The 16,983-nt window shown below is 33.8% G+C and overlaps 1 protein-coding gene across 1 annotated transcript; it reads right to left on the minus strand.

The window, feature by feature from the left end:
* Positions 1-11,260: 11,260 nt before the first annotated feature.
* Positions 11,261-12,034, minus strand: LOC147400290 (uncharacterized). The gene has a single exon (XM_086444553.1). It carries the CDS (start codon positions 12,032-12,034, stop codon positions 11,261-11,263), a length of 774 nt encoding a protein of 257 aa, XP_086300679.1.
* Positions 12,035-16,983: the final 4,949 nt, after the last annotated feature.

The raw sequence follows: 16,983 nt of genomic DNA on the forward strand, positions 1-16,983 counted from the left end.
ATATGAATAATACAACCATCACCACCTCGAAGCCAAATGGAAGGAAGGCAATTAGTATTTAATAAGAGACAAATAATTACGAAACTAGCAAATTCATAGGAAAAATAACCATACGTGAGGTGTGATATTATAGACATACCAACTCAATGGATGGAAGAATTTTATAAGAAACAACATATACTACTAAATCAGTTGAAAAGAAGAGTTGTGATATATTACGAATGTGGTAAATTGGGATATAAAGGAGAACAATGTTCGGGTCAATATCAATCAATTAAGGATGCATGCCTCAGAAAGATGCTAGACAAACCAATGTATGAGACAATAAGGCCACCATATTTTAATAAAGTTGATAACATATTCATGCCATCCCGAACAGACAAGACTAGCGATTGAAAGTGAGAGATCGTACAAGACTTACCACGATTGTAAGGCACACTACTAAATCCAAGAAATGAGGAAGTGCTAAACTTCTTCACAAAAGGGAAATACTATTCCACCTTAGAGACCATTGCCACAAGGTAGTGCCTTTGAAGAGTAAGAGAATTCCCCAGCCCAAAGGACAGGTAAATCAAGAGATATGATTATAAAATTTTCAATGATTACGTCTATAGAGATTTGAGGACTTTTCGATCTGATTGAGGTCAATGAGTGAATTTTGAAGACTTGAGAGATTTTGAGTGCCATGTAGTACCCGAGAAATCAGTGGGTGACGGTGACTACATTCCAATTGGATGGGGAGGCTAGTCATAACATTTTGAGAGGAATGTATTGGGAGATGGATTGTTTGAGTGGGTAGACCTCGAAAGAATGTTTATCGATAGATTTATATTTGAGATTGCTCGAGAAATCAAGCACCAGGAGTTTTTTAGATTAGTGCAGGGTAATCTATCGATTACAAATCATGATATGATGTTCACTAGGTTGTCACGATATGCGCCCGAGCTTATCTTGACAGATTTGCAGAAGGCCCGTAGATTCTTTAGAAGACTATAACCCTACCTAAGGGCCAAGAGATCGATGATTGAGACTACCAATTATAGAGATACGGTAAATCGAGCTTAAATGATAGAACAAGAGGAGATAGAGTTACAGACCTCTAGGGGGCAAATGAGTTGACCTTAGATTTCTTTTCTTCCCAGATCAGATTCGGACAAGGGGCCGATATATTCGAGGCTAATCTTCCCCGGATCAGTGTATCCACAATATAGAACTCCTCCACTATCAAGTTGTAGAGTTCCCCAATCGCCGAGTTATAGAGCAGTTAGAGCTCCAATGATGCCAACAAGGCCAAAGGAATCAACAAGGTAGGTTCAGAGCCTACAAACCCCAGTCTACCAACTGCCTACTCCACAGAGATCTACGAAGACAAAATCATTGACATTGTTACGCGTGTGGTCAGGTGGAACATATTAGGAAATAATGCCCTCTATCACAGTCGCGAGCAAGGATTGTGACCCAGGAGAGAGTACCTGTCTCCAACGAAGTTTTGGAAGGTACAATTTCTAATTATAATGTTAGAACGTGGAGTTTTACTCAATATTGATTCCTCTAGATTATATAATTCTGTGAAGAGTTTGCACACTTGCTAGAGCTAGAAACCACTGACACAGGTCAAGTAATGAAATTATTTATACCATTCAGAGGCCTTGCGAAGAAAGAATAAGATTTTTGGAAGATCATTTAAGTGCTTTCAAAATAGGTATTAGAATAATTGTAAATTGTGAAAAGACAAGTGATGTTCAATTGGTACGCTAGTCTTTATATCAATAGTCTAGTAAATTACTCGTATATTACACTAGTAGATAAGCAGGTGTTTCTTGTATATCCTTCATGTGGAGAACTACTTCCTCGAATATCAACATAGGGAGTTGCGTATCTTTCATTTCGATTGAAGATGGCTTAACTTTGGGAGGCCTAACGACTGAACTATTAGATAAAACAGCTATTGCTTTACGACTTCTTGAATCGATTCTCCTCCTTTGAAAAGATAGATCATCTTTTCCCTTTTATCTTTCTATCATCGGTGTCGGTTCTAACTCTTCTCTTGCCTTCTCCTTTCACAATCGCCTTCCAGTAGAAGAATTTATTATTCTCGTTCTCGTTATCTAATCAATGCCTTATACAGACAAGCACTCACTTCGAGACTTCGATCGTGACTGCTATTCACTCCTTGAAACGAAAGCGCTATAAGTAAAGATAATGATTCCATAGAAGCAGCGATTACCACCTGCCTATTCCCATATCCATCCTAAAGAGATTTAGTAGAGTATAAGTTAGGAGGTGGGTCGATGTAAAATGTGAGAAAGAATAATCTTGTGACAATGTTACATTAATGATGACTCAATGAAATTGTGAGAAAATAGATGTAGGATTTATCCCCTCAAGTAAGATTTTAAATTATAAAAGTTATGACAGAGGTTTTGAAGAAATATCACGATAAGTAAAAAATGTAATATTGAATTGAATATAAAGATAGTGGTGTGTTTGCGGTAAGACTATGCATTGAGGAATAATATTCATAGCAAATATGAGTAAAACATAATAGACGGTGTAATTGGTGAGAGAAGTAAATATAAAAAATAAAGAAGATTTGAAGGAATTGTTGTTGATAGATATTAGCAAAGAAGTGATATAAGGCGAATTGATTGTTATCTTATGGTTATACAAATAATGGATTGGTTGGAGTATGAGTTTGAATTAGAGTGATTAATTAATGAATGTGTCGGGTTGACGGAATATGGGAGACATAAGTCTACGAATTATAAATGAGATTGACTTGGGACTAAGAATAGATGGTAATCGAAAATAGGTATTATTTAGTATACATGTCATGTTAGTGGAATCGCGACAAAGCTCTATAAGGTATGATTTCAATTTCGAGGACGAAATTTTTATTAAGGGGGGAGAATGTAACACCCCAAAATTTTAATTCGTATCTCAAGGAAAAAAATAAATAGTGAAATTTTAAGAAAATCTTGAAAGTGGGACTTAGGAGTAAAACTTTATGATATTTCTGATCATTTTTAATCGAATCTGACCTCACCATTAGATTCAAAATGATCGAAAAATATAGTTTAGCCTGTAAGCACACTCAAATGCGAGTCCGAATATAAAAGTTGCAAAATCCTCGATTATCGGGTCGGACCAGGCAAAAATAGTGACTTTTTGTTAGAGCAATAATTTTTAAAATTCTATCATACCATTGGGTTTATAATGAAAAATTATTCAACATGGACTATTTATTTGTCATTTTTGGAGATCAGGAAGTCGAATTATCGTCAAAAACGAAAACGACATCAAGTTTAGGGGTCACCTCAGGTCAAAAATGTAAATTTTTGATGGAGATATAATTTGTAGAAATTGACTACACCATTAGATCCAAAACGAAAAATTAGGCGAAATAGAGTATTCATTTGTCAGTTTTGGAGTCCGGATGATCAAGTTATCATCGATCAAAATAATTGACAAAATACCGAATTCGTCCCAAATTTTATATAAATAAAAATTAAAATTTTTTTTTATATATTCGTCTTCTCCAACCGCCCAACAGCCAACATTTAAAAAAAATGTGTCATTTCGAACTCAGGCAGCAACGTTGGGCAGAGTTAAAAGAAATAGACGAAACGACAATAGATAAGTAATTGAGTTGTCGTCAGGTACACAAATATAAAATTCAATTTACTATGCCTTGTATAATTATGAAAGCTGGAATCATTCAAATACTCATTGCTTCATATATTAAAGCAATATAACTATCATTTTTTAATTATAATATTCTTGCCATATTATGTGTAGATTCAGATGTTTGAGATGTGTATAACTAGCAGACAAAACACAAGATACTAAGGTATTTTTCTGACATTGCACCGTAACTCTATTGTTTTTATATAATCAATGTTAGTAAAGAATATTAAAAGAATGATTTTTCTTAGACTCATATTCTCAATCACTCATTGGGTGGTAGCAACAATGACTTTGTTGGGAACTTAGATTTCTGATTTTCCTCTATGGGTTTGTGAGAATTTTGGGATTTGGGTTGTGTTGAGATCTATGTTTTGTTGTGATTTATTGAAGATTACTTTTGGATTTTTAGTAGAGGAGAAGAAAAGTTGAAGAATACCCATTTCTTAATACTTGCTATCAATTAATTGTATCTTAGCTATTACTCTCTTTTCTTACAAACTGTGTGGTTGCTCTAATTTTAATCATTTGTTCGTGTTTTAACTATTGAAAAGGAGATTTAGTCATTTGACAAATTCGGAGTTCTCATGTGACATTAGAGGCACTCCATTTAAATCAAACAAAGATAATTTGTTTCACTCATAGACATAGGTATTATTACTATACAAAGTGGATTTTGGATCCAATGCTGAAAATCTTGCGTCTGACATTGAAGAATTTACTTTTGATCTAATGTCAGAAGGTACCTTCTGACATTGAAGAATTTACTTCTGATCTAATGTCGGAAGGTACCTTTTGACATTGTCTATAATGCTTCTGATGTGCTTTTTGACATTATCTATAATACTTCTGATCTAAAGTCAGAAGGTGCCTTCTGACATTGTTTATAATGCTTCTGATCTAATGTCAAGATGCACCTTTTGACATTGTCTATAGTACTTCTGATCTAATGTCAGAAGGTGCCTTCTGATATTGAAGAATTTACTTCTGATCTAATGTCAGCAGGTGCCTTCTGACATTGTCTATAATGCTTCTGATCTAATGTCAGAAGGTACCTTTTGACATTGTCTATAGTACTTCTGATCTAATGTCAGAAGGCACCTTTTGACATTGTCTATAGTACTTCTGATCTAATGTCAGAAGGTGCCTTCTGACATTATCTATAATGCTTCTGATCTAATGTCAGAAGGCACCTTTTGACATTGTCTATAGTACTTCTGATCTAATGTCAGAAGGTGTCTTCTAACATTGTCTATAATACTTCTGATCTAATGTCAAGAGGCACCTTTTGACATTGTCTATAATATTTCTAATCTAATGTTAGAAGGCAACTTTTGACATTGGAGAATTTACTTCTGATCTAATGTCAGAAGGTTCCTTCTAACATTGTCTATAATACGTCTGATATAATGTCAGAAGGTACCTTCTGACATTGAAAAATTTACTTCTGATCTAATGTCAAAAGGCACCTTTTGACATTGTCTATAGTACTTCTGATCTAATGTCAAGAGGCACCTTATGACATTGATTATAATACTTCTGATCTAATGTCATAAGGTGTCTTTTGACATTGACTAAAATACTTCAGATCTAATGTCAAAAGGCGACTTATAAACTTTTTAAAATTAAAATTTTATATATATATATATATATATATATACGTATGATCTAATGTCGAAAGGTTCCTTCATACATTGACTAAAATACATGACTTGATAATAACATACAATAGTGTTATTTGTCAATTGTTAGAACTCACTCATCTTATTAATTAATAAAGTTATTTTTATAAGTGAACTGATTCATCTTCTTTAATTGTTTGATGCAGATTTGTACTATGTGGATGCTTAACTTTAATTTTCATATATAACTATTGTTTATACTTTTACGTGGGAACAAATATGAGTGAATTCATGCACATATAGTTGTTTATATTTGCTACAATGTGCTTATAATACATTTCTTTTGTATGCTTGACTATAATACTTCTGATCGGTTAAATATTTGTTATATGGATGTGTTATGTATATACCACTCTGGCTTTGATTATACAGATTAACATGAGTGGATTTATGCACATTTACTTGTTTATATTTACTACAATGTGCTTATACTACATTTCTTTTGTATGCTTGACTATAATACTTCTGATAGGTTAAATGTTTGTTATATGGATGTGTTATGTATATACCATTCTGGGTTCGATTATACAGGTATTATGTTTATCAGGAAAATTTCATATGTCCATATTTAAGAGGAGATGCTGCTGAAATTTTTATAGAATCAAAAGTATTTTATAGGATTATAGATTATAAAATTCAAAAATTATAATTATAAATTTATTATATATATATAACATATGATTTAATGTCGAAAGTCTCCTTCGTACATTGACAAAAATACATAACTTGATAAGTACATGAAATTGTGTTATTTGTCAATTGTTAGAACTCACTCATCTTATTAATTAATAAAGTTATTTTTATAAGTGAACTGACTCATCTTCTTTAATTGTTTGATGCAGATTTGTACTATGTGGATCCTCAACTTCAATTTGCATATATAACTATTGTTTATACTTCTACGTGGGATCAAACATGAGTGGATTCACACATACTTGTTTATATTTGCTACAATGTGCTTATACTACATTTCCTTTGTATGCTTGAGATCATGGGAGAGAGGTCTTTAGTGCTTTTGATAATATTTATTAATTGGTACTTTATAATGATTATTGCCTTTAATGAAGAAAAGAAATATGTAACTTTATTCCATATATGACAGTATTTTTGGATATCTTTTGCAATGGGATTACTACTTTTAATGAAGAAAAAAAATATGTAACTTTATTCCATATATGACAATATTTTTGGGTATCTTTTGGAATGGGAAACATTCTTTGCATATACCTTTGGGGATTACAGGCATATATATATATTCATGTGATATATTCACTTACACAGTTTTAAATTGTACAAGGATTCTAACCTGGTTTGAAAGATTATATTTTTAAAGACTCTAAACTAATGTACCATTAGTTTTATGTTATGCATCATCTTTAAGTAACTTATCTTGAAGTTAATCCAAATAAAATAAAAAGAAAGGAACTCATGTCTTTTTTTCAAATTTGACAATAAAAGTTTGCAGTTGACAAATTTTTTTCAAAAATATTAAAAAACCTTCCAAAGATATTTTGTAATTATTTTTTTCAATTTTTATAGACTACTACAAAGTATAGAAGGAGAGTTATGAGACTGAATGTTTAGAGTTATTCAATATTTAAATATAGACCAACTTTCCCTACTAACGAGTTGGACCCAGATTATCCCACAAGTTTTTAGAAATTCTCAAATAGCCTATGGGCAATCTCACATAAGTTGATGGAAAACACAATTAATTTTTTGTAATATCTAATACCATCTTTGAGCTTGTACTTCGTGGATAACACATTAATTTTGTAACTAATTTTGCATGGCATGTCATACTTTTACCACTGAAAATCAACAATTCACTTATTTTTGTAAATAATTTTCCATGGAATGTCATACTTTTGCCACTGAAAATCAATAATTGATCCATCGGGTAGGCATTGAACAAAATGAAGATGAATAGTCTACCCCTCTTTACTATCCAATATATAATAAGACACGTATACATTTTCCAAGATAAAATGCATAATAATATATTGATTGGTCTAACCAGTCCTTTAAATGGACTTAACAAGGGACTATTTTGACCATCTATTACAAACCTTAAAACAAGCATGTATAGATTAATATATATATAAAAAATTGTTATAATGATAACTACCCTCATTCCGTTTCACGTTGTATTGGTAACTTGGGTAATAGATTAGTTGATCAAAGAACAACCTTTAAAATGCACCTATATATCCCTGATCTCCTTGGCTCTTGTCTTAGAAAATAAAATAAATGGTCATATTTGCATGTTTTGGAATTTGCCATTACAATAAATAATGCGAGTCATAAAAATTGCGTTAATGTTTGCATTTAAACTTGAAGATATACAAAGTATTTCACTTGAAGCTACAAAAGATTTGTATACCAAGTAAAACCTTCATATTGATATTTACTTTCTAATATCAATATCAACTACTTAAAGGATCAAAGAACACAAGTTAGTCTTTGAATAGTTATTAATATAACAATTTTATCTATGTTTAATAGAGAATAATTAGCAATTAAAAAGATGATATTCCACAAAGGACTTGAATCTCAAACAACACAATTGCACATTGAATAACATACCTCGGATTTTATGAAAAGTTCTCATCTAATGTTAAAAGATTCAAAATATGCATATCATTGACTAAATAACAAGAACCTTCATATAAATTTCTAGGCAGGAGGGCATAACAATCCAATATTCCATTGATCAGATGGTTATAACCATTGGACATAATCAACCTCGTAAATAAACAACTCAATGCCATGCTAAAACCAACCCAACAAATACTTACTAGGGACTATGCCCACAAGCATCACAAACCAAAACTAACTCTTATCGTAACATCTCTTGATGCAACCCAACAAATTCTCAAGGAAAGAAGTATCATAAAATGAAAAAAAAAATCACAAGATTGCAACATATCATTCAATGAATAATTTATATCTGTGCAAGTAATAGACAACACAAAATGTGAGGATCATTCGGACACAAGTACCTATTAAAAGAAGGTTACCATACAATGAAAATCAAGTTAAATAACAAAATGCATTTCAACATCTCTACCAAAATTCTTCTCAATTTAGTATATAAATAAACCACGATTAACATGATAATGACAATTGATTATTCTTGCCAAGAAATTTCCATACATTTTCTAAAAAATGTAGATACAGATGACGGGTCGATTGGATACAAATTCGCAAGAATCAATGTTCAGGGATAAAATATCCCAAAGAGACTAAAAAATTTCTTGAAATGTACATAAGGATCTTATATAAGAAATGATCATCTTTCTATTGTACCTGAGATGTTTATATAAATCATTTTTATATAAAAAATAATTTTTAAAAAAAATGTATTTTTAGAAGGATACTTGTGACATTACCTTTTTTCAGGCTTGGAGCTACATGTTTCAATTTTATCAAAAAATTCACAAACTTCAATTGCCTAAACCAATGTGTTATAGATGTCAACTCAAGTCATTCACTCAGATTTACACAGATCTTTAGAAATACTTTTTTCCTGAGAATTTATAAAATAATCAATGTGTCACTGATGTCAAGTCAAGTAATTCACTCACTTAGATTTACACATCTTTTCAAAATTTAATTTCTTGAAATTTTACAAAAGAATCAATGTGTCACAAATATCAAGTCAAGTCATTCAATCACTTAGATTTACACAGATCTTTTGTAAAAATAATTTTGCAAAACTAGACAAAATATTTAACGTGTCACGGATGTCAAGTCAAGTCATTATATCTTATTTTTTATATTATTCATGTATTAAATAAAATAAGGCTTTACAATAAACGAGCCTAAGATTCTATAAATAGGAAGGTGTTTTTACCTAAAAAATACAAACACCTTCAGAGTTGTTTTTATAAAGGAATATGAGTTCTAACATGGTAAATATGCAATCAAATGAGGTTGATGAGCTCAAACTTGATTATTACGAGCCTCAGATGTACACGAAACTTATCGAATCAACCGATAAAAACGAGAAGGCTAGGAAAAATGTGTTCTGGCAATATTTACTCGATGATGGTAAGAAACTAAGGCATATGATGAGAAGTCTGTGCATATTTATTCCGAAAAGGATAGGAGAGTATATGAGCAGGGACAACCCAGACAACTACAAAAGTACCGTTAATAGGATGTATGATGAAAATAGATGGATGTTTATCCGAAAAAATAGACAACAAATTCTAAGATCTGATTATGCGGAACATCCAAATGTGAACTTTGATTTCATAGATGAAGTATTATAGAGTAACAATATTCGCTCTCCATATTATATGGAGAACGACATTAATTAAGATAGTAGTCCCTAGTATGTTTGTAGGAGGATATATGAGCGTGATATAAATGTGGATGTTTTTGTTATTTATGTGTTAAAGAATGGAATCCGAATGTTTTTGTTTTAATAAAAATGGTTGAGTACTTTTCAATTATTTTTTCACTACCACGACCCAACTATTGAAAGGAGAGATGAAGTTTATTAATATAACCCACTTCAACTGTTGTAATTACGTATTATTTTTTCTTGTTAATAAAGTGATAGTGACAATGCAAACCTATAACTCAAATTTAAAATCAAGTCAATTTCATTATGAAAGATACATGACAATGTCATAGCAATAAAAGAATGGAGAGAGGGACACAAATCACTCTTTAGATAATGTAATATGGTTTATAGAGATAAATATTTATTCTAGTAACTCAAGAATTGTATGAAACAGAAGGTGGTCGTATCATCATTTAAAAAAAATTCTATAAATTACCTTCTATAGAGGCATCTCATTGAATATTATTTAACTTTTTGAGAGGGTAAAACACCTACTTATATCATTCACAACCATTTTAAACAAAAAGGAGTTGTCATTGCTCAATTACAATTTTAAAGGTTTGTTCCTAATAACATCACATTACATAAAAACCTAACAACATAATTGCTAATAAAACCATACTAATACCAACCAAAACACAAGACATCCCACAAGCCTGCAACTTGTCATTTTTCTTTTGATTCAGACAAGCACCACGAACTTGATCATTAAGAAAGTGTTTCTCAGCATCTTCTAAGGTCTTAAATGACTTATAACATGCTCCGGGATAACGATCGACATACCTATGACACTCTTCCCAAGTAGAGTATATTCCAGGCTTACGTCCAATAAACACGACATAGTATTTAGCCATCCAAATATACCTGCACAATAATGTTCAAAATTTAAGCCATCAAAATATATATAAACATAGTAATAAGCTCATGTTTGTAAAACGGGTGCAAGTGATTTTTCATACTATAACAAAATGATGGACCATCATAATCCAATTGATTGTTTAAACATCTTTATAATTTTACAAAATAAATCAAAATCATATGCCTAAGTGATTATTTAGACATGTTCATTGATCAAAAAACATATAAATTTGTTTAAACATGTTCATTGACCGAAAAGAAATAGATGTTCAGCCATTTATAAATTCTTAAATATTTGATCCTATGGACAATTGAATACAATGAATAAATAGAATGTTAGAAATATCTTGTTAACATTGAATTCATAAAAAACAACTAATTTTATCATAATGATTCATATAGACACCTCAAGTAAAATAAAAAGATCATTATTTCTCAAAAATATCTCTTTCTACATTTCATCCTATGGACACTTGAATATAATTATTCTGATATAATGTCAAAAGGATCTTTTTAACATTATATCAGAATGTCTTCTATTCAATGTTAGAAGGATCCTTTTGACATTATATTAGAATGTCTTTTATACACTGTCATAAGGATCCTCTTTACACTATATCATAATGTAATATGATTGTACAAAAATATTCATAACTGTTTTTCGAGTAGAAGCCAACCTCAATTATGAAGTAGGAGGGTACACACATCTCCTACGATTGTGGCTACGGCATCCATAATTTTCACATAGATAATATAAATGTTTCTCGGACTGACTTTTGAATCTATTTTTCTTTGGCCTACCGGGCTGCATTACAACATCTGGAGGGGATATGATCACATCATCACATCTAACAATCCATTGACTTTCATCAACCGTGGGATTGATGGAATCCTTGTATGTTTCTCGGTATCGATCAACTGTGAACCAATCCTCTGAGAAATCATACGGTGACATTTTACTATGCTTGATGGCAGAAATGGCATGAAGGCATGGGAGACCAAGCTGGTCATAACGACGACATGTGCAACTCAGCTTTTCAAGATCGACAACATATCTATTTTTAAGTACACCAACCTCGTAAATATGCGTTCCAGTTTGACGAACATCCACATAATTTGATGGAATATCAAATCTCTTAATTTTACGCAGAGCAAAAGGAGTCAACTGATCTTTGAATAGTTTGCATTCTTCAGACTGCTCAAAGAAATAATTAGACAACTTAGTATGTGTTGCATGAATAAGAGCAGTAATCGAAAGTTCCCTTTCTAACTTTAGAACCTTGTTCATACATTCAGATATGTTCGTCGTCATCATGCGATATCGTTTGGCAAGAAAGTAAGCTCTAGTCCATTTTTTCTGATCAATGGCACTTAACCATTTGTAATATTTGGGTTGAGTGTCGCGCAACTCAAGCATCTCACGTTTAAATACTGGAATGCTATATATCTTTTCCATCATCCAGATCTTCTGTTTGGCAACGTTGTCCTTGAACTCACGTACGAAGTTATCACATAGGTGTCTTTAACAAAACCCATGGATGACGTTGGGAAATACAAGAGGGACACTCTCCAGAATGCCTGGGTGACGATCAGATATCAATACGAACCGACTTTCAATTCCAATAACTTTATCTCCGAGGATTCGAAAAAACCATGATCAAGAATCGATAATTTAACTATCGACGACCGCAAAAGCTATTGAGAAGACCTTGTTATTACCATCTAAGCCAGTTGCAACTAAGAGTTGGCCACGATATTTACCTTTTAGGTGGGCTGCATCAACTGATATAATACCTCTTATGTTATTTCTGTAACTCTTAATACAAGCACCAAAACTCCAAAAAAATCTCGCAAACCTATCTTCCTCTCTACATACAAGTACAGTGACAGCATCAGGATCAACACGCATTAACTCTGCACAATATGATGGTAATATACGATATGATTCGTCCCATGAACCAATCAATTCCGATATAGCAAACTCTTTTAAATGGAGTGGGTAGAGAGAGATAAGGGGGGTGTACTTTGAACCCACCTTGAGGCTTCAAAGTCACTCTTCTTTCTTTCTTTCTTCTTCTTCTTCTATGCTTCTTAGGACCTTAGTAGAATATGGGAGAATGTATCTTTTTATTTTGTTGAAGGTTAGTGTGAGATTGGAGAAGAGATGAGGAGAGAAAGTAGATTTTTTTGTTCTTTTTTAGCAAGACTTGGTAACCCATTTTGAGAGGAGAGGAGGGGTATTTATAGGTGTTTAAAGAATGTTTTAGGGTATAATGGGGTGAAGAGTTGAGAGAATAGAGAATGGCATGGGTTTTATAAGTGAATGGTATGAAATTTGGAGTGTAAGTGAGGGTCGTTGTATAATGATGGAAATGGGTTGTATTTTTAGCCCAAATGGTTTGGATCTTTCCAAAATCCATTTGGGTAGAGTGTTTGGTGGGGTGAGATGAGTGATGGTTGATGGAGGGAATGTGGATGTAAGAGGGTTATTTAGAGAATGAGTGTTAGGTTGGTTGAAGAGGTGAGGTGTGTAGATTTAGAAGAATAGGTTATGTAAGAGGTTGGTAGATTAGTTTTTAGGAAGATTAAAGGGATGAAGACATGTGAAAATCATGATGAGAGGGTGAGGTGATGAGATTGGTTGATGATGGTTGTGTGATTAGAGAGAAAGCTATATGTTAGTTAGTTGATGATGAGGGGGGTATGGGTTGAGATGATTCTGTTGAAGTGTTTTAAGGAAAGTGATGGATAGAGATATGGGTTGTGATGTGGGTGGTTGATGGTATTAGAGAATGATGATATGTTAGGGTGTGTAGGGTATGTGTTGTGATGTGGGTGGTTGATGATGTTAGATAATGGAGATAGGTTAGGTTAGGGTAGGGTATGGGTTGAGGTGATTTTGGAGAGAGGTGATGTGGGTTAGATGAATTATTTAGAGAATGATGATGGGGTAGGTGATTAGATGAGGGAGGTGAAAGGGGATGATGACATGTGTCATCTTTTGATGTTGAGAGGGTGATTGGTTGATGTGGGTAGTGGTTAATGGATTAGGGTTGTGGGTTGGATAATGAATTGGGTATGGATAATAGTTAGTGGGCTTTTAATGTATTGGGCTTGGGTTTAGGAGGGTTGTGGGTTATTTTGGCTTGGATAGGGTTAGTTTTGGATTGGTTTTTTGAAGGTAGGTTTGTTTTAGGGTTTAGGTGGTATGGGATTGATTTTGGGTTAAGGGTAAGGTGAAAAGTTGGTTTTTTGAGGAATTGAGGGTTCATGGACCTTGAATGAGGTTAGGGTGTTTACGAATTCGGAGGTGGAGCGACGAAGATAGAGGAGGGTAGGCATCCCAAGTCTCACATTTATTAATTTTTTTGGGGTTTTTTTGAAGTCATTGATTTGATAAAAAATGTCATGTGTTGGCAAATCGGGTTTTTGGGCCCGTTGGAGAATTTTATCGATCATTCGGGTATTCTTGGATACAAAGGCGGAGTAGTGAGGGTGGGACAAGTGAGGGATAGGTCAAACCCCTTTGATGGGTCCCTTAGACCATTGGGCGGTATTAGTGGCCTCGATTCGATCAAAATACTATTTTTTAGTTATTTGGGCCTTTGAAGCCCATTGGCCAACTTTGTCAAAAATTGATGTTTTTGAGTGGAGCGGGGTAGATGGGAGCATGCCGAGCCTTTTTTGTGGGCCCATTAGACCCTTAAAGGGTTTTAGGGGCCTCAATTTTGACGAAAGCGCTACATTTCAATGATTTGGGTTTTTGAGGTCCGTTGGCCAAGTTTATTGGAAAACTACTATTTTTGTGCCTTTTCGAGCATGGGCCCGTTCAAATTGGGGTGTCTACAGCTGCCCTTCTTTGTAGGAATTGCGTGCAAAGAACTGCAAAGAATAGACTATACCCTTATTTGTACGGGCCACAACTTTGTAAAACACGACTTTTGAACTATCGATTGAATTGATGACTTTTGTAAAGAATGGTTACTCAAGCACAGGGTCTGAAAGAGTTACCTTATTAATTCCTTGATCTCGATGGAGCGGAGCTCGTGTGAGATCTCAGATTTGATGAAAATTTGATGAGTTTAAAAATTCAGATGTTTCTTCAATCGTGTTTTGACAGATCGGAGTCGAGTGCAACTTGAAAAGGGCTTTTGATATATGCCTTTTTAGAATTTCTGATTTTTTGTATTTTTTATTTCTGATTTTTTTTTTTAATTTCTTGATTTTTTTTAGAAGGTTTAATGGGGTTTGAACAAGTTGGTGTTCACACTTTCCTTGCCTAAGGTCTCGTTGCAATGAGGCTTGATCGAGGCTATGTTGACGTGTTGGGTTCCCGAACTCAAACTTTTTCAATTTGGAGAGCATGAAATGACTCTTACTATTGAGGAGATTGAAATATTATTAGGTCTCAAGATGTCGGGTATCGTAAGTTTTTGAAGATTCTGAGTGGTGAATTGGTCTTGAAGACGATGTCTAGATTCTTTTTAGTTAAGCATTTTATGGATCCCTCGATGCTTTTGAGCGAGATGTTCCAATCTCTTACAGCTTGTTCCTCCGGTTGTGATCGAAGTTTTCGAGGATGTGCTTCACTCCTGCAGGTAAATCCAAACTTGGCTTAGTTTTAAATTTAAACTTAAATTTACTAGTTTCCAAAGTTTAAAATGCTCACGTTATTATAGCTTTGGTTTATGAATCATCTGGCTTCAACTGAAGTTGTTAATCACCCATTTTGCGTTAAAGCCGATCTCATAGTTATGATGTCGAGACGAGTTGCTCTCCTCGTCTTAGGTGGCAAAGAAGAGTGGTATTCCTTTATTGACAACCTCGATGATAAAGAAGTGAGGTGGTTAGGTGCGTTCTAGCCTCTAGGGTTTCTCGTGATTGCATTTGATGGTGCCTGTTTTCTCATTTTGGTTAGTCTTCACGGGACGACTCATTACATACCACTTCGGGTTCTTCGTCAATTTGGTTATGATCAGGGTGTGCTCATTCTCGAGAATTTCGATGAGTTAACTGGTACTTTATCGACTGCACTTCTGAGTTGACTCGTGAAAGAATGGAATCAAGTTGAGGTTTTGAGTTGACCCATCTTCGCAACACACTTATTCTCGGTGTAACTACATTGGATTCGAGAACTTATTTGTGGGAGACCCCCGGTGTCAATAGTTCCCTGAACACGCCCGGGTGTTTCATTCTTCTTTGATTATCGAGATCGAGTGGAAGAGTCTCAAACTGATTATCATTGAATTCAGGCTATCTGGCTTAAATTCGAGAAGAAGATGTAGAAGGAGATTGCTCGACTGACTTCTGCCCTTGCCCAGTCTAGATCTAGTGATAATGGCGAAATGGCTAGGTTTCTAGCTGAAGTCGCTTAGTTGAGAGATAGACTTGTCCAGTGTCCTCATTTTGATGACTTTGCAGCATATTTGGTGAGTTGCGATGCTTCCGATGCTGAAAAGGTGACGATGAGCCAGGCTGCTCGGATTCGTCCTTTGGAGGAACCAGATTCATGCTTTGGAGGAACGCCTTGACTCATTTTTCATTTCTTACCATGATATTTGACTGACTGTGTTGTAATCTTACATTTTGTATTTTCTTAACATTACCTGAATGTATGAAAAATAGTAAAAAAGTAATGTAAAGAAAATAGGTTTTGTACTTACTTGGCCTCAGATATATCTATTGTTCCTAAAAACACGAAGTTTCTTTGGATGAGTCCTAGATTTGTCGTCATTGGCCAAAATAGTAGTTTTTTTGAAATTTTATGAAATGTCTCTATCAAATGAGTATGGTAAATTCAGAGTTTATAAAATCGTTGGCTGTGACGGTTTTGGTGCTTTTCCCAAACACAGGGAATACAAACGTCAATTATTCTTTTAGTTCCTTTAGAGTCATCTCCAGTGCCCTGGTATTGGAAGATTGTTATCCGCTTGGACCACGGGCTTTTGGAAAAGATTTTGCCGTTCACAGTTTATACTCTTGCGGGCCAGGAGTTATTATTATTATTATCATTATTTATTTATTTATTTATTTTGCCCTTGTTGCCCTTGGTGCTAATTACCATTTTCACTAGACTCGATTTTCACATTTTTGCGTATCAACGTCCTTTTTGGGATTTTCATCGTGCCGGTGGTTTTGATCTTGTCATAGTTTAATTTTTTTACACTTAGCGCCCTTTCGGATTTTCACTATACCCTTTCAGACTATGCTTGTATTTTTAGATTTTTGGATTTTTCATTACAATTCTGCTTGACGACTCTACTCTTGTAGTGGCACTCTTTCTTGAGTAAAAGATCTAGATTTTCCTATCGAGTTTGCTGACTACTATTCATGGTTTGGCAACTCAAGTTGAACCGCGAGATCGACTACTCTACACTTCTAGTACTCTTTTTTTTCAAATATCCG

The sequence above is a fragment of the Akebia trifoliata genome, chromosome 6, assembly GCF_017979445.1.
Source record: "Akebia trifoliata isolate Shusen 1 chromosome 6, ASM1797944v1, whole genome shotgun sequence".
Lineage (NCBI taxonomy): Eukaryota > Viridiplantae > Streptophyta > Magnoliopsida > Ranunculales > Lardizabalaceae > Akebia > Akebia trifoliata.